At 48.0% G+C, this 23,106-nt stretch overlaps 1 protein-coding gene across 1 annotated transcript in view; it reads right to left on the bottom strand.

Moving 5' to 3' along the window:
* Positions 1 to 1,861: 1,861 nt before the first annotated feature.
* Positions 1,862 to 23,106, bottom strand: part of CHD5 (chromodomain helicase DNA binding protein 5) — a 79,681-nt gene continuing 58,436 nt past the window's right edge. The window contains exons 33-41 of the mRNA XM_063145371.1: positions 20,183 to 20,312; positions 18,166 to 18,255; positions 16,291 to 16,428; positions 14,422 to 14,530; positions 13,700 to 13,832; positions 12,358 to 12,553; positions 9,680 to 9,843; positions 9,137 to 9,251; positions 1,862 to 1,987 (exon numbers count right to left, since the gene is read on the bottom strand). Of these exons, the coding sequence (XP_063001441.1) occupies positions 1,869 to 1,987; positions 9,137 to 9,251; positions 9,680 to 9,843; positions 12,358 to 12,553; positions 13,700 to 13,832; positions 14,422 to 14,530; positions 16,291 to 16,428; positions 18,166 to 18,255; positions 20,183 to 20,312 (1,194 nt within the window). The 3' untranslated portion in view covers positions 1,862 to 1,868. The remainder of the gene's footprint in view (positions 1,988 to 9,136; positions 9,252 to 9,679; positions 9,844 to 12,357; positions 12,554 to 13,699; positions 13,833 to 14,421; positions 14,531 to 16,290; positions 16,429 to 18,165; positions 18,256 to 20,182; positions 20,313 to 23,106) is intronic.

The following is a 23,106-nucleotide window of genomic DNA, read 5'->3' as shown; positions in this document are numbered from 1 at the left end:
AAGGTTAGACGCAGGATCAGACACCGCTGTATACAGCAGCCTTAATTTGGGGGGGAAACCAGAAGTTGGATCCAGATTTAAGTTTAAGCAGCAGCAGTGGAATTTCCTGCTCACCCCCTCCTTCCCATGGTACCCAGTCTCCTGAACATGCTACTTAGAGGGTCAGGAGACCCTGATGAATGGAGTGACCTGCGGTGTGGGGGGAACGGCAATTCCCAAAAATCAGGCGAAGGGAGCGTCTACCGGCAGAGCTGTCTGGCTTACAGAAGGCCTCTTCCTCTGGTAGTGGTGGGGTGGGGATAACTAAATCAGACCACCCCCAGTAGATGGATGTTTTCAGGTGTTTGCCCTTGGGAATCCACTTTAGAAATGGTCTCTTCAGATGGTTTTGTGTGGAGGTTTGTGGCACTGAAATACTGGCAGGACGTAGCGGTGCCCAGTTCCCACCATTACAGGAGCCCTCTGCGCTCGAAGACTGTATACTCAGGCCTGGTTCACGCATCTATACTCCTCCGATGATAACTGACCGCATCCAATGATGCCGTGCAGGTAGCGATGGGGGAGAAATTCTTCAGTTCGCATTCTAATGTGAACTTACCCAATTTCTCACATTGAAACCAATACACGAAGCAAAACTCAGCTCTCCTTCCAAATTTGGACTTCTCTGAATGCTGCAATGGATTTCTCCAGTCGAAAAATGTCTGCCAGAATTGGGAACATTCGGGGAAAGCACAGACGAAAATGCATCCATCCATGAAAATAATGTTCAAAGACGGATCCTTGTCGGGGGGAAATTGCTTGCAAAAAGGCGTGTTCTAGCACACGAAAATGGTTTGCGAATTTTCATGTGAACTTTGAAAAAAAGAAATATACCAAAGTTTGGGACGAACTTAAAATTGGAAAAACGAGACGTGAGAGAAATCCAAATTGTCAGATTCACCCATCCCTAAAAGTCACTTGCAGCGCTTTCGGGTCACTTTGAAAGGGTTTTTGTTTTGCTTGGGTCGCAGTCAGGTCTTGCATTGTGCAGCCAGTCACTGAGCATAGAGAAATCAAAGCATGCGAACCAGGCTTCGATGGCACTTCTACATCCCTCATTATCGAAGCCTTTGCAGAATCCCCCAATTCCTTACACCGTGAGCACACCCCAGACCAGCACTTGAAGCCCTATTGACTTCAATGGGAGACAGAATGGCGTAAATGATTAATTCCCACCGAAATCAATGGGAGTTTAAAATGGATGTCCTTGGCGGGATAGCCCCCACCAGTGACTCTCTGCTCCTGAATTTTGCAGCAACGGTTTCCCAAACTCAGATGGCTTTTTTTAGCCAATGTGGGCTGTGTCCCCGGTGTTGAGCACGTGCCTGGATTGGGGCCCAAACCTCAGTTCAGAGCCCCCCCCCCAATCCCTCCCTCCCCCTCCTTCCACACCCCCACACAACAGCAGCATTAAACCTACCCAACCCGGCTTGTTCACCACTTGTCACCAGAGTGAACATGTACCTTCTCCAAGGGCAGACTGGGCAGAAATTCGTGAGATGCTCCACTTGACCTCTGATTGGCACACGTCCTGGGGTGGGGGTGGGGACCCACTTCCAGCCCACCCCACCCCCTCCAGGTGAATACGTGTGCCTATGAAGGGAGGACAAGAGCCAGGTGAAAGCTGAAGGCCCCTCATCACATGATCCAGCCAACAAACTCTTCAAGTCTTCAATAAGAAAGTGCCAAAGAAAAGCCAAGGTACAAGGAAGTGAAACGCCGCCGGCCAAAGAAGTTTGTGAAATGGCCTTGGAGGGTGTTTTGTCCTCTTTCCGAAGAACACTTTTGAGAGATGGACGCGGCAAACCCAGAGGCGCCGGGGCGAGCCTTTAATCTTCAATGCAGATGATGTCGTGGTGCCGTCCTTTGCAGTCAAAGGATGAGCTGTCTTTCAAGGACTCGGGGACCTTTTTCTCGGGGTGGCTCGGGAGCGGCCCGTTGGGTGTCGCTGAAAGATCAAAGAAGAAAGGGGTCACATCCCTGGCCTGAAGGGCTTCTGTCAAGCGCCGGAGCCTAGGTGGGTCACGATCACTAAATACTTTTGTAAACCGCCCAGAGAGCTTCGGCTATGGGGCGGTATATAAATGTAACAAATAAATACTTGGGTACGGGTCCAGGATCTGTCTTCTGCGAGGGGAAGGGACCTGCTGAAAGAAGAAGGAGTCTGTTTGCAGAAGCTCCTTCCGCCTATTTTGGGGGGTATCTCCTCTTTCCTCTACTCTACAGCTCACCCCATGCAGCGGGGTCTCCTGATTCTCCATGTGGCATTTTCAGGGGGCTGGAGGGACTACCATGGGAAGGACACATCTGAGAGCACTGTTGGTCCAACATAAATCCAGATCCAGCCCCCAGGTCTGACGGGTTCCGCATCAAAAAGTGGGGATGATTATACTGAACGTGCAAATCCAAAGACTTCACTCCATCAGGAGACAGGCCGTCACTTGCTGGAGCAAGCAGACAGATGTCTAGCCCCACATGGCATGTATTGTAGGAGTCAAGCTTCAAACAGGACAGAAATACAGCGTGACTCAACTGCTGAGGCCTAGAGCGGAAAGAACGGGGCTGCGAGGCCTCCTCACCAGAGGGGTAAAACACCCACCTCACCGTGCAGAGAGAACAAGGGGAGACGGAGAAACCCGGCAGAGACTAAACATGGGGGTATGGACACAGGGCTGGTGAATGCTCTAAAAGAGCCTTCTGCAACCAAGTGTCCTCTGAATGTGTTGGACTGCAATTCCCATCATTTCAGGACATGATGGGAATTGCAGTCCAACACATCTGGAGGGGCGGAAGTTGGGGAAGATTGACCCAGGAGCATCCAGTGCTCTGGCAGTGTTGAAGCTAAGCAGTTGTGGACTTGAAGGGTACCTGGAATCAAATTGCTTGAATGGGAAACACCTGAGCGCTGGATGTTCTCACAAACCCTTGCAAGTCTGGGCTCTTCCCAAAAGAGTGGGATCCAAATGCGAACACGTAACCAATGCCCACACCAGTCTCAATGGCCCTGTTCAGACAACATGCTAAGCCACAGTGGATAAGCATTTTGAGCTGAACGTTATGGCTTCGCATGTCATGTGAACCATGACTTAATGCGTCGTGTGAACCATTCCTAACCGTGGTGGCTCCCTAACCATGGTTTAAACACGTTCACTAACCATTTGTCGCAAAAGGGTCAGCGGCCTAACCATGGCTTAGCGTGTTGTCTGAACAGGCCCAATGAAAGGCCTAGGTATACGGCAAACTGGGTTTCCGCTATGCGCTGCGCACTCTGCCCATGATCCAGAACACCATCAGTTTACTCCTCAGGGATACCACCCTTTCTGACCAGCTCGCTGGGTCTGCATGCAGAGTGACCCCTATGAAAAACCATTGTGCTACAGATCCAGTTTCCCCTAAACAGAAAATATTTGACCGTTCAGCCATGGAACGGCGTCACTAGCATTATTGTGAGACATGAAACAGCAATCGCAATACGCACCCTTTTGCAATGCAAGCTCAAAATATATCAAGATAGACTCTTTAGCTCCACCAACACAGCATCTTCCAGAGGCGTTGGACTGCAAGTCCCATCAATGGGACTCCCTATGGCAACTCCCAATGGCCACGTTGGCTGGGAGTTATGGGAGTTGGAGCCCTTCACATCTGAAAGGAACCGGCTTGGCGAAGGCCAATTTAAATGTTGGTGTTCCCCCACCCGCCCACCCACCTCCCAGCTAGTGGAAACTGTCTGCACACACAAGCCCAACACCCTCAGGAGGTGACACCGTGGCCCTGAATGGTCTCCTGCTGAAAACAACAAAACTTAATAGTGCTTTTTGTCCAGACGGTGTTAACCTTTTTTGCTAACCACCAATTCCTACACACACACACACACACACACACACACACCTCTAGATCAGGGATCAGATATTTTAGCCCACAATCTCCAGCACTTCTGCCTGGGGCTGATGGGAGTTGTAGGCCAAAGCACTGGAAGGGGCACACATTGAACCAGACTGTTTTTTTCACCGCAGGGTTTTATTTCTAGACTCTGAGCTGACAGGAAGGAATGGTAAGGGGAGAGATCAAGGAGCACATGAGCCCCACATGTACGCATATGTGCGCATGCACACACACAGCTGCACATTCCTGCATTAGCATTACAATGAAAACACAAGAGTTGGGAACCCAGAAAGGAACTGAGAATAAAACTGCCAGTATGCCTTTATATAAATCTATTGTGCAACCACAGTTGGAATACTGCCTACAGTTTTGGCCACCATATTTTTTTTTAAAAAGATATTATAGAGCTGGAAGAAATGCAGAAAAGGGCAACTCAAATGATTAAGGGGCTGGAGCATCTTCCCTATGAGGGAAGGTACAACAGTTGAGATTGTTTAGCTTGGGGAAAAGGAGGCTAAGAGGGTCAAATACACATTTTCATTCATTTTACATATTTTCCTATGACTAAATTTGTGTAAAAGTCCGGAAAGATTCCAGAAAGAAAAAAATCCAGAAAGGAGTCCTGCATTGAGCAGGGGGTTGAATTCGATGGCCTTGTAGGCCCCTTCCAACTCTGCTATTCTATGATTCTATGAAAGAAATAAAACCGGTCCGCACGTCTGCAGGACCCGTGCAACTCGGGAGAAAGTAGCTCCGTGGTGGAATCCGTGGGTTGGATTTGTAGACGTCTGAACTTGTCTGATTCTGTTGTGGGATTCTCGGACATCCCCAGTACCCTTGGTCAAGTCCCTCTTGCATATGCTCAAAACAGACATACGTCAGTAACACAACACACTTTAACCACGGTGGCTTTCCCCCACAAAAAAGAATCCTGTAAATCGATGTTTTTAGGGCTGGGCGAACTCACCTGCGCGCGCCACGACAGATGCTTGCCCTGTCACCGCCACTGCCCATCTTTGCTCAACGAGCTGCATGAGCCTCTCCTGAGGCTCAGCTTGGCCCAGCGAGCACTTGGCAAGCCGCCCTCCTGTTAAAATTGCGCACTTCTGCCACCCTGTGTCAATGCTCATTGCTCCACTCACCCCTTGAGTAAATGGGGCCATTTTGGCTGCCGTTGATGTAACGGGGAAGTGCGCAATTTCCAGAAGCTCCGGGAATTGCCCTGTTTTTCCCACAGGGGGGAAGTGTGCAATTTCGGTGTGAGGATGGAGAACTGCTGAGCGCTCTAATGGTCTCACAGGTGCTCAAGCGGGGCCCACGCGCGCACCAAGACCACTAGGTTGGGTCTGGGGAAACGCGAGGGTAAATAAGAATAAATGGTATTTAAGCCAAAAAACGGGAGGATTGGGTCTCCCAAATATTAAACTATATTACGTAGCTAATAGGTTAAGACATATTGTGGAGGCAATTATAGGAATAGGAGAATTAGATTGGATGGATGATAAAACTACAAGTAATATAGAGATTAATTTGGAAAATGTATTTTTTAGCGAAGGGAAAAAAAATGGGTGGAAAGTATCGGCAACCTGCTCTTGAGGTTTCACTGGGAAATTTGGAGTAAATATAAAGGGGAGCTGCTTCCGAGCAACTCACCTTTATCACCGGTGATAATGTTAAAGAATTTCCCAGAGGAAGTAAAGAGTAGATTAAGTAAAGTTTTAATAGAAAAAAATAAAATGAAATTAAGGGAATGGTTAAGAGAAATGAATACAAGAGAGGATATGGAAGAGGTTTTAAAAGATAAAAAATTAACTTGGTTAAATTATTGGCAATTAGAACAGTGGACTAAAAAGTGGGTAAGAGAAAATGGAGATTGTAGAGAATTGACGAAGTTTGAGGAATTAATAGTTAAGAAAGAAAATGATAAGGGAAAAAGAATAGCGTCAAAAGGGTTAATGAGTGAAATATATAGAATATTGGTGGAGAAAGGGTTGATGGATAGTTCAGGTAAAATGGTTTGGGAGACAGATTTGAATGTACAAATAGGACAACAGAGCTGGGAGGGACAATGGAAACAAAGAGCATTGAGAAATATGTCAGTAAGAATAAAAGAGAATTACTTTAAAATTATATGGAGGTGGTACCTAACCCCGGTTAGATTAAACAAGATAAATAATCAGCAGTCAGCAAATTGTTGGAGAGGATGTGGGGGAAAAGGAACGTATTTACATATGTGGTGGGAATGCAAATATGTACAAAAATTGTGGAAGATGGTGTTTTTGGAGATTGAAGAAATTGTGGGAATGAAGATAGAACGAACACCAAAAGTTGCATTACTGTCACTATTTGAAGATTTAAAATGTAAAAAATAAATTAAGGAATTGATAACGAATTTGCTGACTGCAGCAAGATTGATTGTAGCTAGGAACTGGAAGATTCAAGGGGAATATTCTATTGAAGAATGGTACAAAGAAGTATGGGATATAGCTATTAACGATAAATTGACAAGTAATATTAAATGGAGAAGAGGTATAGCTAAATCAAATGATTTTGAAGGAATCTGGAAACAGTTCCTAACATTTGTGTTTTCTAAGGGAAGTGGGAAACCGCCAGCAGAGGAAAGTATGAGATTTTGGAATCAGGAATGAGATCCCGAGGTGGGGGGGTGCACTTATATGTTAAGTTTGATTATGTTATTCAGATATGATATTATGTATTCAACATTTACTCAACATTTATGTAGTATGTTGTTCTTTTTAATGGTAATGTTGTATGTTTAAGTATTGTAGAAAATAAAATAAAAAAAATTTAATTTTTTTTTTTAAAAAAAGGGTCTGGGGAAACAGACACTGGGGGTCTGCCGGACTCCCGGACCCAGTTGGGCACACGTGACATCCTTACTGAGGATTCTCTGTTGGCGATCTGGGCTGAACTCCATTTCCCAGGGTGGCCAGAGGAGATGAAATGGCTAGTTAAACTTTTCGGAGGGGTCGTTTCGCTCCCTTGGGCAAGAACCAACTAAGACACCCCCTTGTGCCTTAGAAACTAAGGACAGGACACAAACGTAAGGCACAAAGAAGACAATCTAGTATTTTTGTCCCCCATTAAAATGGCAGCCCCTATGGAGATAGTTAAAAGTAGGGCTAGTCAACCAAATTCAGGCTGGATGTTTTGGACTAAAATTCCCACAATACCCTTCTCATTGGCTATCATGGCAGGAACCAGTTCTGGTCACCACACCTAAGAAAAGGATATTAAGGAGCTGGAAAAAGTGCAGAAAAGGGTGACTAAAATTATGAAGGGGCTGGAGCATCTCCCCTATGAGGGAAGGTTGCAACAACTGGGATTGTTTAGCTTGGGGAAAAAAGGAGTATGAGGGGAGACCAGATAAAGGTGGACAAAATGATGCCTAGGGTGGAGAATGTGGAGAGGGAGACATTTCCCTCCTTTTCAATACTACTAGAACCCAACAGGGTCCTCCCATAGAGCTGATGGGTGGAAGATTCAGGACAAATAAAGGGATGGACTTCTTCATATAGTGCAGAGTTAAACTATGGAACTCACTACCACAAGATGTAGTGATGGCCACCAATTTGGATGGCTTTAAAGGGGGGTTGGATAAATTCCTAGAGGAGAAGGCTATCAGTGGCTACTAGTCTTGATGGCGATGTGTTACCTCCAGTATCAGTGGCAGTATGTTTACGTACACCAGTTGCTGGGGAACATGGGTGGGAGGGTGCTGTTGCACCATGTCCTGCTTCGTTGGTCCCTGGCCGATAGCTGGTTGGCCTCTGTGTGAACAGAGTGCTGGACTAGATGGACCCTTGGTCTTATCCAGCATCTGGGCTCTTCTTGTATTCTTAAATGATGGGAGTTGTAGTCCAAAATATTTAAAGGGCATCAAGTTGCCTACCCCAACTCAAAAGGAAGCCTGCTGTCCTACCCTCCACCCCACCCCAACCTCATAGACTCATAGGATAGTAGAGTTGGAAGGGCCCTAGAAGGCCATCAAGTCCAACCCCCTGCTCAATGCAGGAATCCACCCTAAATCCGCCTTAGTGACCTATTTCCCAGAACAGTAGAGCATAACGTTTTGGGCTGATACTTGGGTGAACTGGGTTCAAATCCTCACTCAGCTGTGAGGCTCACTGGGTAATTTTGGGCCTACTCCCATCTGTTGTGAGTGTAAATGGAAGGGGGCACAATGGATACCCCGCCACACACACACACATAGATCCTTGGAGCAGTGGAGGCTGGTGGCTCCGATGTCAGTGGGGTGACGAATCCACTCCGGGTTTCAATCAGAACCAGTTAGAACTCTAAAGGAGCTACTCAAGGTGCGAAGCTATTCCAAGGTGTAAAACACAGAATGAATTCACAGCCCCACCAGAACCGGTGCCACCAGCCTCCACTGCTTCCGCTCTCAAGCCCCACCTTAAAAGACAATGGGTCAGATGCCGACTTAGTCATGTTTGGAGTAGAGCAGCCTTCCCCAACCCAGAGCCTTCCAGATGGATTGAAAGGCAATTCTGGGAGTTGCCGTCCAAGTAAAGAAAGGCTCAAGCAGACCCATTGAAACCAATGGGACTTTAGTCATGACTAGCGTGCCCCATTCACTTCAATGCGTCTACTCTAAGCACGACTGAGTCTGGATCCAACCAGATGCCTGCTACGAAACACGGGTGGACCCCAAGCGCCCCACCAGGGAAGCAAAATAGGAAGAGAGAGATGCTTTTCGCTTCACAAGCATCGTCTCCACTTATGAAAATGCAACCAGCTCATTTCATGGATTCATCGACATGCAGCACAATCCAGTCCGCTGATTCCAAGCAGGACAGCCTCCAGGTGAGCTTAGAACTGCTCCCTAAAACTCAGAGCGCTTAGAACGGGACCCTAAAACTCAAGAGGATTAAGCAAGGTTTCTTGCGTTGTTGACACCCCAAAGCCGGTCACCCACCTACACCCCACCCTGCCCGAAGAGAAAACGACAGTACGTGGTTTATCAGAGAGTAATAAGCAGGACCTTACCTCTCGTAGCAACTGAGAACTTCAGAAGAAACTCTCGAAAACGGCTAAATATCTATTAATAAGAGAGAAAACAGCCAGCTTGCCCAATGCCTTTTGGTTTTCGGCTCATGGCCCCCACTTTAAAATTTGTCCTCTTAAGAGAAGAGAGAGAGAGAGAAACGGGGAAGCGCCAGAAGGCTCAACTCACCCGTCACGTAAGGTCCCAGGGGCATCTGGCTGTAGTTCACGATCCCACCTGGTCCCGCACCACGGAAATTTGGCCCAAAGCTGCTGCTGTAGATCTGGGAGGAGCCAAAGGAGGCCTTGAAAAACCGGGGAGAGGGGGATAATATTTAGGAACGATTACCAACAATATCACACTATTGGTTTTTTTAAGCACCAGGAATGCACAAGGTTCTGCACAGAAAAACATCAGCCCCCCGCCATAAAAAAAAAGAAAAATAGTAGGTCCCTGCCCCAAGGAAGTTGCAATCCAAATTCTGAGTGGGAGGGAAAAAGAGGAAGGAGAAAAAGGCTTGAGCTTCAAACTTGAAGAATGTCAGTCCCAACCGAAACCAGAATCAAGCGTGAAGAGTTACTGGTTTGACTTTGCCATTTCCGTCACTATTAACCACAACCAGCCACAAAAAGAAATAAATCTGGGATTAGGGAGAAGGCTTCCCGGAGGACATGGAGCGCATTCTGTGTGGGCGCGTGGATGCGCCTCACGCTCTTTGAGGGCACCGCTCACCTGCTGGATGGTTGGGTCGCTTCCCCGGTTTGTCAGGCGGCTCAGGATACTTCTTTCGGACATCTGCAGGCGGGCGGCGACAGGCGGGATACGGGACAACATCGAGGGCAACCGAGTCACGTCGGCCTTCATGTCACTCAGAAGCTCTTCCAGCTGGTTGAGGACTGGGATGCAAACATGAACGTCACCCCCCAAAGCGCAAGGATGTCTCATTCTTAAGCTTCTTGGCCCAGTGGGAACATTGGGAATTTGGAGGGAATCATGGGCACCCTCACAAAATGGCTGCCCCCTGGGAGCGGGTTTGCCCATTCATAAAACGACGGCCGTGGCAGGCGCAGCTGGCCACTTAACACTGATTTCGCAGAAGGTGCAGTGAAAATAAAAAGTGACTTCCGGAAGAACCTAATCACAACGCAGAAGTTCTGAATTTAGCCCCCGACTACCGATACATCTTATTATTGTGCCGCCCATCTGATTTCAAAGATTTCACCAAATATTAACCCCATGGACATTTCCATATCTGCTTCCAAAAGAGCCTTTTAATCTCACCATCACCCTGCCGTATTCACAGAATTTTGTGGGGTGAAGTTTCTGGACATTGTCATCTACATATAATGCTCTTGTGTTTCCCCATGACCACTTCTGCCTTTTATCTTACCATGGGGTGGGGTGGGGAATAAGCTAAGGAAGAATAGCCGGCCCAATGCGTTTCGATCGGTAGTGCCAGCAGCTCTCCATCTGGAGGTTCCCAGTACCTTCGCAACCAAAAGGACTAGAAACATGAATTTTTGAAACCAAAAGCTGAATAACAGATTCTTAAAAAGGACGAGCAATTAAAAAGCGCCCCCCGGCTTTTCAAGTGTTCCATTGAGAGCATTTCTCAAAACACAGTGAACACTGGGCCATTTCCCACACTTCCTCACAATGGAAGTGCACACCTTCCCTTCGGGGAAACCTGTTAGGTGTGCGACAGCTTGGAACGGGGGCAGAGATTTCCTATGGATCCTCCTGAATTTCCCATCTCCACTTCCCCCCAAGTTATGGAGTTCTGGATCCTCAAAAATATTTGCTAGAGCAGAACTGATCAAGTTTGCATCCATGGTTTGTCTGGTGATGTATTTCCAGAATGTACTTGGGTTTTGTGGGGGAAGCAGGTGCGCCTTTCAAAGGTGAATTTGGGTGTTTATTATTGTCCCAACCTAAAAGGATGGGCGGGGGGGGGGGAGATGTGGTTTAGGGAAGTAAATACATTTTGTCTGCCCTATCTATTTGGTGCTCCCACAGACTGCAAAAATAGTTTGTTCATTTTTGGAAAAAATACAAACGGAAGAAAATGCATTTGAGAAAGCAGGGTGCGTGCATTGGTTTTAATTACCAGTATTCCAAAATACTCTTTCTTGCCAGATGAAAAATGGAGCAAAATGCAATACTACAGAGTAATTATAGGGCAGAAATGGAGAAAACTGATCCTCTATAATTATTTCTAATATCTACATGTTGTTTTAAAAACACAAACATTCAGCAATTAGGTAACTCAAGCTTCTGCCCCATGCACTAGGCAAAACATTGGTGATTTCTTCTAAAATGCTATGTGCGCAGGGCTCTGGTTAGATTTTCTTTATAAAAAACATGTCCATCAATTTCCCAAATTTTGTCTCACTCTCTCAGAATCCCGTCACACCACACTTCTCTATGAGAACTGGGTGGGTTTGATGTAGAACCAAGAGAGGGACACGTGGCACCTTAAAAAGACACGTGGCCCCAAACCTGTGAAATACAAAAAGTTGTCATGGAACAGGACATGAAGACTCATCCTCAGGCTTCAGAGTCAATGATTCAGGGAGAGGATACAGAAAGGCATCATGAGGCTTCCATGTCCCCTGGGAAAGACCCCTCTCCTGCTTCCAGAGGAGGTCACATTACCATCCTCAGGGATTACTAAAACAGGCCTGGCCCCTTTAAGAGACAATGCCTCAGTCAGTATGGAGGTGGCGCCAACCAGCCTAAAGGCAGCCAAAATCTTATTTAAGGCTCAGTTTTGCTCTGCTCCTTTTGGGGGCAACAGCCAGCCAGCTCTGTTTGCCTTCCAGCCCAAGCACCACTCAGAGCTTTCCATGGTGCTGATCTATTCCTGCCTGAGGTCTTTGAAACCTGACCGATTCAGATCTCTGTTAAAGACTGGCCCATAGCAGAACCCTGCAACTGTTGGCTACAACACAAGGCAACGACAGGAACCAGAAATGGTGATCTACAGAGCTTGTGACACAGAAATGTATCACACACCATTCAGGGGCCCTCACCCTGCAAACTCTCCTCTCCTAGCTACATAAATCCTTCTCTCTCTCTCTCTCTCTCTTTTTTTTTTAAGGTGGATCACTTGGCCAGTGGCCTCGTCATCCAGGGATGTATGGCCCTCCAGATGTTATTGGACTGCAGCTCCCATCATACCTGACCATTGGCCATGCTGGCTATGGCTCATGGCAGTTGAGGTCCAGCAATGCTTGGAGGCCCACGTATTTCCCATGAGGGGGAAAAGATTCTTTGCTGGCTGGTGGGGCATGCCACAGTGACACAAAACGTGAGCACTCATATCCTTTCTTTGCAGACACTGATACAACTGGGACAGGAGAAGGGGTGAGGAGAGGAGGACAGACAGTCTCCTCTCGAGGAGGACCCACCTTTATGAAGGACGGCATTGGCAGGCTTGTTCCCAGCCAGAGATTCTTTGGAGAGGTGCTGGTGGCTTTCTGCAAGGCACTCCACTTCAGCCAGGCGGGCGTTCAAGGCCATAGCCGGGTGATTTGGGTCCTGGGTCATGTTGAGGTACGCGGCCCTGCGCAGCTGCTCCTCAATCACCAACGCCTGCTCCAGCAACTGAGGCCAAACATGAAGAGGACAGGGGTCACGCCTCACCTGGACCCAGGCCACGCTGACTCTCCGGAGAGAAGCAGCAGGCGGGGCATAGAACCGGTGGGAGGCATGCTTCCAACCCCTGGCTTTAAGGGTGGATTAGACAGATTCATGGAAGAGGAAGAGGAAGAAAAGAAGAAGGAGGAAGAGAAGGAGGGGGAGGGTGAAGAAGAAGAGGAGGAGGAGGAGGAGGAGGACAGGGTCTGTTGAAAGTTATTTACTACAAAAGCTGAATGGAGAAGCCAGATTCTGGCTGGACATCAGGAAAAACTTCCTGACTGTTAAAGCAGTACAACAATGGAATCAGTTACCTAGGGAGGTTGTGGGCTCTCCCACCCTAGAGGCATTCAAGAGGCAGCTGGACAACCCTCTGTCAGGGATGCTTTAGGGTGGATTCCTGCATTGAGCAGGGGGTTGGACTCGATGGCCTTGTAGGCCCCTTCCAACTCTGCTATTCTATGATTCCATGATCTCCCAGTTCCATTTTCTGGGGAATCAACACAGGAGATGCCCATGGCACTCACAGCCTGCCTGTGGATGTCCAGCAACTGTTGCAAACAAAAAGATGGACCTTTTTGGTTTGATCTAGCCAGTCTTTTCTTATCTTACATGAATCCAAATCTACATTCCACAGGGGCAATTGCACAGGAGACATGCCAAGGGAGCTTTTTGAGCTTACAGAATACTTCCTGCTCTAAACCAGCAGCTCAAATTGTCTCAGTGTACATAGATCCATCCTGGCTGACATACTGCCTCTCTACATGGAAGCTTGTTTTAGGTACTTAGGGTGCAATCCTATGCATATCCAGATGAAATAAATCCTACAATCCTATGCATGTTTAGATAGAAAAAGGTCCTTCAATCCTATGCATGTTTAGACAAAAGTCCTACATGTGTAGACAGAAAAAGGTCCTACAATCCTATGCATGTTTAGACCAAAAAAGTCCTAAATGCTATGCATGTCGAGAGAGAACTTCCAGCATGCCCCTGCCATGCACAGAATTGTGCCTTAAGAGTAATAGCTGATAACAGAGTTATCCAGCTGGAACTTTCCTGATCCGTCCCTTTTTTAAAACTGACCGACATACCAAGACTTTCCCAGAAACCGACCTTGAATCTCCGAGCTAGGAATTTATTCTTCATCTCCAGGTAGTTGCCTTTGTGGATCTCCGATTTGAAGGGCTCATTGAGGATGACGTAACGGGGGTCATTTTGGATGTCCTGCCAACGGGCGTAGCCGTGACTGAGCGGCAGGCGGAAGCGTCAAGGGAAATGCACGGGGCTTATGGAACCATAACTCACCTAACGAATAATTTTTAAATAATAAAAAGGAGGGTCTTAAAGCAGGTCGTTATTGCAGATTCAATGAGATGGAGACAGCCTCTTTTTTAAGGCTTCTATTTTTCTAAATTTGCAAGCTAAAAGAAGAAAAGAAAAGCCTCCACTGGAGGAGGAAACTTTAGGTGGGTGGGGAGGTTTAAACCTCCCCTCCCCATTCCCAGCTTACACATCCCAGGACTCAGTAGCCTAATCCTAAGCAAACCAGTCCCTCTGTGACGTCAGAGCAGTTCAGCCAATGGCAGCCAGTGGAGATTCAACCACCCCTCCCCCCTCCTGCAAAAGTGTCATTTGAGCAGATACCAGACTCTTTACCAACCCACTGACGTGGCCTTCATCACAACGCTACCTTTGTCCTGTTCCGTCACCATGAGAACTAGAAACCTTCTTGCCCATTTGGATGCCAAAACAACTGCCTTAAACATAGCGCAGGCACACCCTTCTCTCCCCACCGATGCCTCCTCTCCGCCTTCTCCCACGTGGAAAAAGGATACGTGACGATTCCCGCCAGGAGCCAGTAATCGTGCCGCCGGTGCCAGATATCGTAGATCTTCCCCGAGGAGACGGCCGCCTTCTCCTCGTTCTGCCAAAGCGTGTGAAGCTCTAGAGAGCCAAGCAAAGAAACACTCCACTCAGCCACTGACTTCTCATGTGCTCGTTTAACACTCAGTGATCGGAAGCTACAACTTCGTAATGCTTCGCATTGACACAGCGCTTTGGAGTATTCGTTTTTCTCAGTAATCGTCGCAAAAACTTTATAGCGGGGATGCAGAACCAGAGGGCCGGATTCCATTTCCCAGAACCTCTCGGGGGCCGCGTTCCAGGGGTGGGCAGGGCCACAGGCAGAAGAGGCTGTGACGTTTTGAGACCCTACAAAGACCAGGCAATAAACTCAGACCTAGAGGCCTGGAGTTCTTTGTTGGGAGAGGGTAGCCCTGAGAGGAGGAGTTTCATTTCTCCAGTGAAGGTTCATTCCCTGGTTAAGTTTCATTTCTCCAGTGAAGTTTCCTTTCCTCAAAGTGGGACCTTTCTCTTTTGGGGGAAGAGGGTATAAAAAAGTGTGTGTGAGAGAGAGAGCCAGGAGCAGACCAGAGCCAGAGAAACACCAGCGCTTATGGAAGGAGCAGAAAGAAACAGCTCAGGGTAAAAGACTTTGCGTTTTTGCAGCTCTTACTTGCTTGTTTTACTTTACTAATAAACTGTTGTGTGAAGCCACGAGTGCCTGGAGTATCACTCACTCCACACCTACAGCCTAAACCTCCTGCTACTGGGAAGGAGAAGATAAAAAGTAGGAAGGTGGGACTCTGAAAGAGGCAGAGAGTCATAGAAGGGAGTCTAGAAGGAACCTTAGCAAAGGCAGAGACCAAAACCAAAACCACCCAGATATTTTAGCTTAAAGCTCTTCCTGTCCATAACTAACCCTTAGCAGAGGCCAAAGAACTCACCCACAGAAGAGGCTGCCCGCTGTGTCTGTGCAGGAGACACAGCCCTGGCCTCGACTCCTTCCTATCAGCCCTCCACTGTGTGACAAGTAATTCATAGAATCATAGAACAGTAGAGTTGGAAGGGGCCCACAAGGCCATCGAGTCCAACCCCCTGCTCAATGCAGGAATCCACCCTAAAGCATCCCTGACAGATGGCTGTCCAGCTGCCTCTTGAAGGCCTCTAGTGTGGGAGAGCCCTCAACCTCCCTAGGTAACGGGTTCTATTGTCGTACTGCTCTAACAGTCAGGAAGTTTTTCCTGATGTCCAGTTTTTCCCACATCAGTTTTTCCTGATGATGTCCATTCTACCCCGTTTTTGCTTTAGGTGGTGTTGGATCATTCAGTCAGTCCCAATGTAGCTAAATTCCCACTCTCAAGGGGATTCAATACTATATCATTGTGTGAGTCACTGTTCTGGCATGGCCTCCCTCAAATTAGTGGGTAATTCTGCTGTATCTCCGCATCAGGTGCAAATAATTAATTCCGTTACTCCTAATGTAAAGGCATAGCAGGGTTATCTGGGCTGAGAGGACATCTCTGCATGAGTCCCTGCTCTGGGCTTGCTGCTTCCTTCCAATCAGCCCCTCTTGGGGGGGGGCATAATTCGGCGATATCTCCGCATCGGATATGAGAGGACCACTCAATCACTCCCCATGCAGGAAGCAGCCTAATGACCCACCCTCAGAGGTGACTGCTTGTTGCACCTCTGCACGAGTCACTGCTCCTTCCACCCAGAAATACAGAGGGGAAAGTGTCTGAGAGCAGGTCAGAAGGAAGCATTGCTCCCATTTTAAGTGAGAACAGAAGAGAACGCCTGAGGTAGAAGAATCCCAGAGGGGTTTGGCTTCCAAGAGGGAGGAGACGCCTCCTCGTTTATACCTGTGAACCCCCCGTCCGCAATGTTGAACATAAATCGGACCCCGGCCTTGTCGTCTTTCTTGCCGTCCTCCTCGTCCTCTTTTTCGCCGTTTTGCTGAGCTTCTGCCAGCTCCTTTTCTTCCGCCTTTGTGTCATCCTCTGAGCAAAACACAGGGGATGTCAGATGGGGTGGGGCAGGGTCCCCCAGTGAGCCGGGATCGGAGCCGTCCCCTGCCGGGAGTGGCCACCCCGACCCTATCCAAGCTGGTGAGTTTCCAGGCACACAGAGCCAGGAGTGTCTCTGGGGACACCGCTCTGTTGCCACCCTCTTCGCTGGTAGGAACCAGGAACTGTCTCCCTACATTTCAAATTGCGGGATCTTCCAAAACGTTTCCGAATTCTTATATGGGGTAGAAACAAATGGCGGCATTCTGGAATCCTAAATTGGGCCCAGAAGTCGAAGGAAGAAACTTAAGACTGCAGAAAGGTTTGGTTACAATCTCCAGGTACCAGGTCCAAGGGGCTGGACCTCAGCATTACAGCCACAGCTTTGCCTTGCAGAGGGTCCCTGGTTCGACCCCCAGCGGCTGCAAGTAGGACAAGCACAAACCCTCCTGCCTAAAACCCTAGAAAAGTGCTGCCGGTCAGTGTGGACAATACTGGGCTGGATGGACAGAGGGTTTTCATCACTGCAAGTTGGTTTCCTAATTGATTCCCAGAGTTTTTCCCCGCTATGCCAAAAAGCAAAGAGCCCTGTGGCACCTGAAAGACGAACAAATTTATTCTGGCACCAGCTTTTGCGAACTGCAGCCCGCTTCATCAGAGGCAGGGAGTAGGACAATCATTCCCACAGCTACGCCAGTAATTCTACCAGCTGGACATTGGTCACTGCTACCCGTGTGCCATGAGAAAACGAATGAACGAATTCCCTGGAGTAAGGAATCTCTTTCAGATGGAGGGGCAGATTCAATTTCAAAGAAGTTTTCGGGGAGCCTCATTCCAGTGGTGGGCAGGACTGAAGGGAAAAGGAGTGGGCCAAAGGGGGGAAAGGAGGTGTGTCCAAAATACCAGCAGAGTTTGGCTTAAACCTCTTACTACCAGTAACTAAGAGTCAAGGGAGGCATTTCAGCCTTTCAGAATGGGGACTGCTGAAAGCCAGGAAACCACTCAATAATCAGTGGTTTGGGAAAAGGGGCCTAGATTTGGCCCCCCCCAGAGGCCTAGATTTGGCCCCCTGGACGGAGGTTCCCCACCCCGACGCATTCTGTATCTTCTCTGATTGCAAAGGCACGAGCGACACACTAAGCATGTAATATACGCCGTCCTGATAAAACGGGCTTTTAGTTTTTAGAAAAATAAGCAAGCTCCTAGCCCTCAAGACTGTGGTGATATATTTTACCAGGGATTTTTAAAAGCTGGACTTGAGCGGGAGGATATATGTGGCTGAGTGGGGAATGCAGCGGCAGGCAAAAGGGTGGAGGTTAGGAACACTGGGAACGGAGTTATTCCAAGTCAGGCTCCGCCTCCGCTTAGCCCAGTATTGTCAACACTGACTGGCAGCACCTTTTCCACAGTGTCAGGCAGGACTCTTTTCTCATCCCTACTTGGAGAAGTGGAGTTTCTACCACTGAGATACGGACTTTCCTCTTGCTTGATGTGGGGAGCAATGCAAAATTAAGCTAAGATACACCCATGGGCTTCAGCCAGCCTTCCTCAACCTGATGCCCCCCACGTGCTGGCTGGGGAGGATGGGGACTGTAGTCCAACCGGTGGGACGAAGTAAAGCTTTAACTATGCATAATGCACATGAGTAATCCATCCCATCTCAGTGCAGTCAGTCTGGCCAACCTTGGAAATTGGGTTGTGAAATGTGCAGTCCTGGATGAAGACATTTACCTGGCTTAGATTCTTTGCCACTTCCTTTACAGGGGCTCGCATTTAATTCCAGTTTTTCCATGGGCTTTTCGTTCTCCTGGGAGGCTTCGTCTGCAGGAGCTGGTCAGGCAGGAGGGAGTTGCAGGAAGAAAGGGAAGAAAACAGAAACATCTCAGAATGAGCTGGCAAGATGCAGGTCGTGATTTCTTTGCTTTGCCCCCAAAAAGCTTTGACCTATCTTGTCTTGGGCACGGGGGCCTATGCACAGGGATGGGTGAACAAGCAATGTTTGAGATCGCTTGGATTCTCCGAAATTTGTCTTGCCCCTTCTAAAATGCCTGATTTCTGTTCGGGTTTGTGATCGCTGCTCCCTCTGGGCAAACAGGAAAAGTGCGCAAATCGAGCAGGGACCGAATGTGAAATTTGTGTACATTTGCCCCAATTTGCCCAACTTTCTGCCAGAGACTAGAGCAGGGCTTTCAGGCTGCAGGAGGAAATATGCACAAAATCAAAGTGGGCAGTTTGTACGAATTGAACCTGAGAACATATCCGCCAATTTGCGGACATTTGGGAAGACCGGTGCTGGCACTCGTGACGTCATACTTGCATCTTTTGCGAGCAAAAATGAAATTCTCCTGCATCCCTGCCTAGGTGGAGGCCTCAGATTGTGCAGGAGCAAATTGGGAGGGCTGGAAGTCAACGATGCTGCCCCTCCAGCTCTTCTAAAGCAAAAGATGGCTGGTTTGAACACAGCAGCCCTGTAATCCCTCAGAAAGACCCTGCATCAGACAGACTTATAAGCGATGCAGACCGCGTGGTCTGATTACCATTCAAATGGCTTTTTGTGTCGCGAAGGCAGCGTGCGCGTCTCTCAATCTGGGCGGCTGTGCAATCGATACAACCGACCTGGTCTAAAGAGGGCTGTGCATCAAGGGTTGTTGTCCGCGTGGCTTTTGTTTGATTTGACGCTTCCAAACCCGAATGACCAAACTACGCAGGATACGGACAATCCTCAATTGGAGGTCTCAAAGGTTTGGTTTTTCTAGAGCTTCTATCCGTTGGGAATGTGGGGTCATTGGATCAACCCTTTCACCTGCAACGTTTTACTCACTGAAATCCCCACACACACACACACACACCACCACCACCACAAGGTGCCCTTTGCTCTGCTGGTGGAAGAAAGATTCAGGTAAATACAGGTAACTCTCTTTGTTCCTCAGCAGGGCTAATAGCTGGTGGCTGCTTCAGTGGGGAAAAGGTTGAATTCAGGGAAACGAAGCAACACCTGTCCCAGCAGTGATCGAATCCTCCACCCACCAAGATTAGAAACAACAACTACCTAACACAGAGATCCCACGTTCTATGTAATTTGCCCCATAACTATGTTTTGGTTTTATATACGGAAGTAGGACGTGCAACAAAATGTTGCCGTACAGAGAGCGCCTGTTCAGAGCCCATCCACTGGGCCGTTTTCCAGGACCCTCCATTCCACTGAACCTGCTCAGCCCTCCTTATATATTTACTCTGAACATCTATGTACCACTTAATGGGCTGAAACACCATCAAGGCGGTATGACTCATGAGGCTGTTATTGGGAGGGGGCCCCACTTAGATTGTTTCCTAACTTTTCTAGACCTCTGCAAATATCTGTGTTCCCCAAGCAAGCTGATACCTCTCTATTACTTTTCAGTGTCCCTGTTCTGGTTAGAATCCTGTCGGCACTCACTCGCCGAGTTTAGTATTAGAGGGAGGGGGGTGTTTTTTAGACCCCCCTTTTTCTCCAGGGAGTTCCAAGTGGCAGCTGTTTTATCCATACAACAAACCTGAGAGATTGCAGCCGGTCACCCGGTGAGCTCCATGGCCAAGTGGGGATTTAAACCCGGGTCTCCCTGGTCCAGCACTCTAACTACCCTCTTTTTAAAATGCAGTATTAGACCACGCCATCAACGGTGTGGCCCGTTTTGTAAATCCTGCTGCTCTCACACCATGATTTCCCACCTCCACGCCCCACTCCCTGGCCATGAGCAACCCAACACACCTTGAACGGTCTGCTCCGGCTGAGTTTCTGCCTTCTCGCCCTCTTCAACGGTCTCCTCTCCCGTTTTCTCCTGGCTCTCAACCACCTCCTCCTTCTCACTGGGCTCCGTCTTCTCTCCGCTCACCGGCACCTTAAGGCAAACCACATGTCCAGTGGGTCCGGGCCTCCTGGGATTCGCACACCGGTGGCCATAAATCTCCCTCACCCAAATTGTTCATAGTGCAGGAGGCGCCGTCAGAAGCACACGCACCCTCTGTTTCTGCGCAGCTCCGTCCTGACCGAAAGGAGGCAAACTCAGAACAGTGACTCCTGCAGAGGAGCGACAGGTAGCCTCCTGGGAGGAGTGTGGTGAAGTGGTTGCCTTGGAGAAAGCCCCTAGGATGCAGCTCAACACTCCCCCCACCCACTGCTCTCGGGAAACACCAGTGGTGCAAAAGAAGCCCTCCAATGAGAGTCCAAAATATGCCTGTCGCTTCTCTGCAGGATTCCCTCCTCCAGCTTTGCCTTGTCCCTGCTGGGATTGGGATGGATGGGTAATAATTGTGCTTTTTTCTTTCTGTGCTGGTTGCGATTCAAAAAACTCCAGACGCGGAGACGCAGCAAAAGCATCCACCCTCAGAGGAGGCTGCTTGTGGTGTCTCTGCATGCATCCCTGCTCGTGCCTCTTTCAAATTAGGGTTGGGATTCTTCCCCCCACCCTGTTTAAACTACGGGGAGAAACTGAACAATGGCCAGTGAGTGAACGGCTGTGTCTTACTATGCCACGACACAGGCTCTGAACACCAGACCTCACGTCTGCCACCACTTATTATGGGGCGACACAGGCTCTGAACACCAGACCTGGCCGAGGCTACTCCATGCTCAAGCTAAGCACCACTGCTTGATACGCCTGAGGCAAGGGATAAAATCTGTAAACACCTTGAAATCAATGCGGTGATCACTAGAAGCCAACATGGATTTGTCAAGAACAAGTCCTGTCAGACAAATTTGATCTCATTTTTTGATAAGGTAACCTCCCTTGTGGACCGTGGGAACGCTGTGGACGTCATATATCTTGACTTCAGCAAAGCTTTTGACAAAGTACCACATGACATTCTGATTAACAAACTAGCTAAAAGTGGGCTAGATGGAACAACTATTAGGTGGATCCACAGTTGGCTACAGAATCGGACTCAAAGAGTACTTATCAATGGAACCTTCTCAAACTGGGGAGAGGCAACGAGTGGGGTACCGCAGGGCTCAGTCCTGGGCCCAGTGCTCTTCAACATTTTTATTAATGATTTGGACGAGGAGGTGCAGGGAACGCTGATAAAATTTGCAGATGACACAAAATTGGGTGGGATAGCTAATACCCTGGAAGACAGAAACAAATTTCAAAGTGATCTTGATAGGCTGGAGTGCTGGGCTGAAAACAACAGGATGAAATTTAATAGGGATAAATGCCAAGTTCTACTTTTAGGAAATAGAAACCAAAGTTACAAGGTGGGGGATACTTGGCTCAGCAATACTACAAATGAGAAGGATCTTGGAATTGTTGTAGATCGCAAGCTGAATATGAGCCAACAGTGCGATATGGCTGCAAGAAAGGCAAATGCTATTTGGGGCTGCATTAATAGACGTATAGCTTCCAAATCACGTGAGGTACTGGTTCCTCTCTATTCGGCCCTGGTTAGTCCTCATCTAGAGTATTGCGTCTAGTTCTGGGCTCCACAATTCAAGAAGGACGCAGACAAGCTGGAGTGTGTTCAGAGGAGGGCAACCAGGATGATCAGGGGTCTGGAGACAAAGCCCTATGAAGAGAGACTGAAAGAACTTGGCATGTTTAGCCTGGAGAAGAGAAGATTGAGGGGAGACATGATAGCACTCTTCAAATACTTCAAAGGTTGTCACACAGAGGAGGGCCAGGATCTCTTCTCGATCCTCCCAGAGTGCAGGACACGGAATAACGGGCTCAAGTTAAAGGAAGCCAGATTCCAGCTGGACATCAGGAAAAACTTCCTGACTGTTAGAACAGTGCAACAATGGAATCAGTTACCTAGGGAGGTTGTGGGCTCTCCCATACTAGAGGCCTTCAAGAGGCAGCTGGACAAGCATCTGTCGGGGATGCTTTAGGGTGGATTCCTGCATTGAGCAGAGGGTTGGACTCGATGGACTTGTAGGCCCCTTCCAACTCTGCTATTCTATGATTCTATGATTCTATGAAAACCCACCTTCCTCCAAACTATGTGGAGAAAGGGGTTTAAAATGGAGAATGGATTTTAATATATATAATAATGCGCTGTGAGTTATATCTGCTTAGGTGAATGATGGTCAGAGAGGGTGTTATATGTGTAAACTTAAGATGATAAATGCCAAACAGACACGTGGGCTTTTTGTGGTAGTTTAAAAACAAAACAATCACAATTTATTTTTAAAAGTTCATAAGCTTTGTTTCAAATAACAACATTTAAAAACCTTTTTGAAACCTTTCATACAATCCGGTCACTCATTCATATTTGCGCTTTCCTTTTTCTCACACAATCACTCTTGAACTTTCTTTATTCTCAGTATTGATTAATATACTTCCACTACGTGCACACCACACCCTAAAGACACCACTCACTACACTGACTCTCAAATTTCCCCGAACGTAAGTACCATAAACACAGAGAGCACTACAGACTCTAAGAGTACCTAACAAGTCTCCCTGAAAAGCTTTCCCTGAAAAGAACCTTGAAAGGAGGTGTTCAAATTTCAGTTTAAAGACCGCAAATCACTCACGCTGAAGCGGCAGAGGTTTTGACAGATCTATTCCCCCCTTCGCCCCAAAATTTCAAAATAATTTAAAGCACAAGTATAGTAATTTAGGGCACAATCTTACGGTTCCTGGGAAAGCATCCCAAAGACCGCAGGATATATTACACGGGGGATATATTCAATGTTGA

The sequence above is a fragment of the Elgaria multicarinata genome, chromosome 20, assembly GCF_023053635.1.
Source record: "Elgaria multicarinata webbii isolate HBS135686 ecotype San Diego chromosome 20, rElgMul1.1.pri, whole genome shotgun sequence".
Classification (NCBI taxonomy): Eukaryota; Metazoa; Chordata; class Lepidosauria; order Squamata; family Anguidae; genus Elgaria; species Elgaria multicarinata.
Note: the sequence above shows the minus strand (reverse complement) of the source record. Positions and strands in the feature narration are given on the sequence as shown.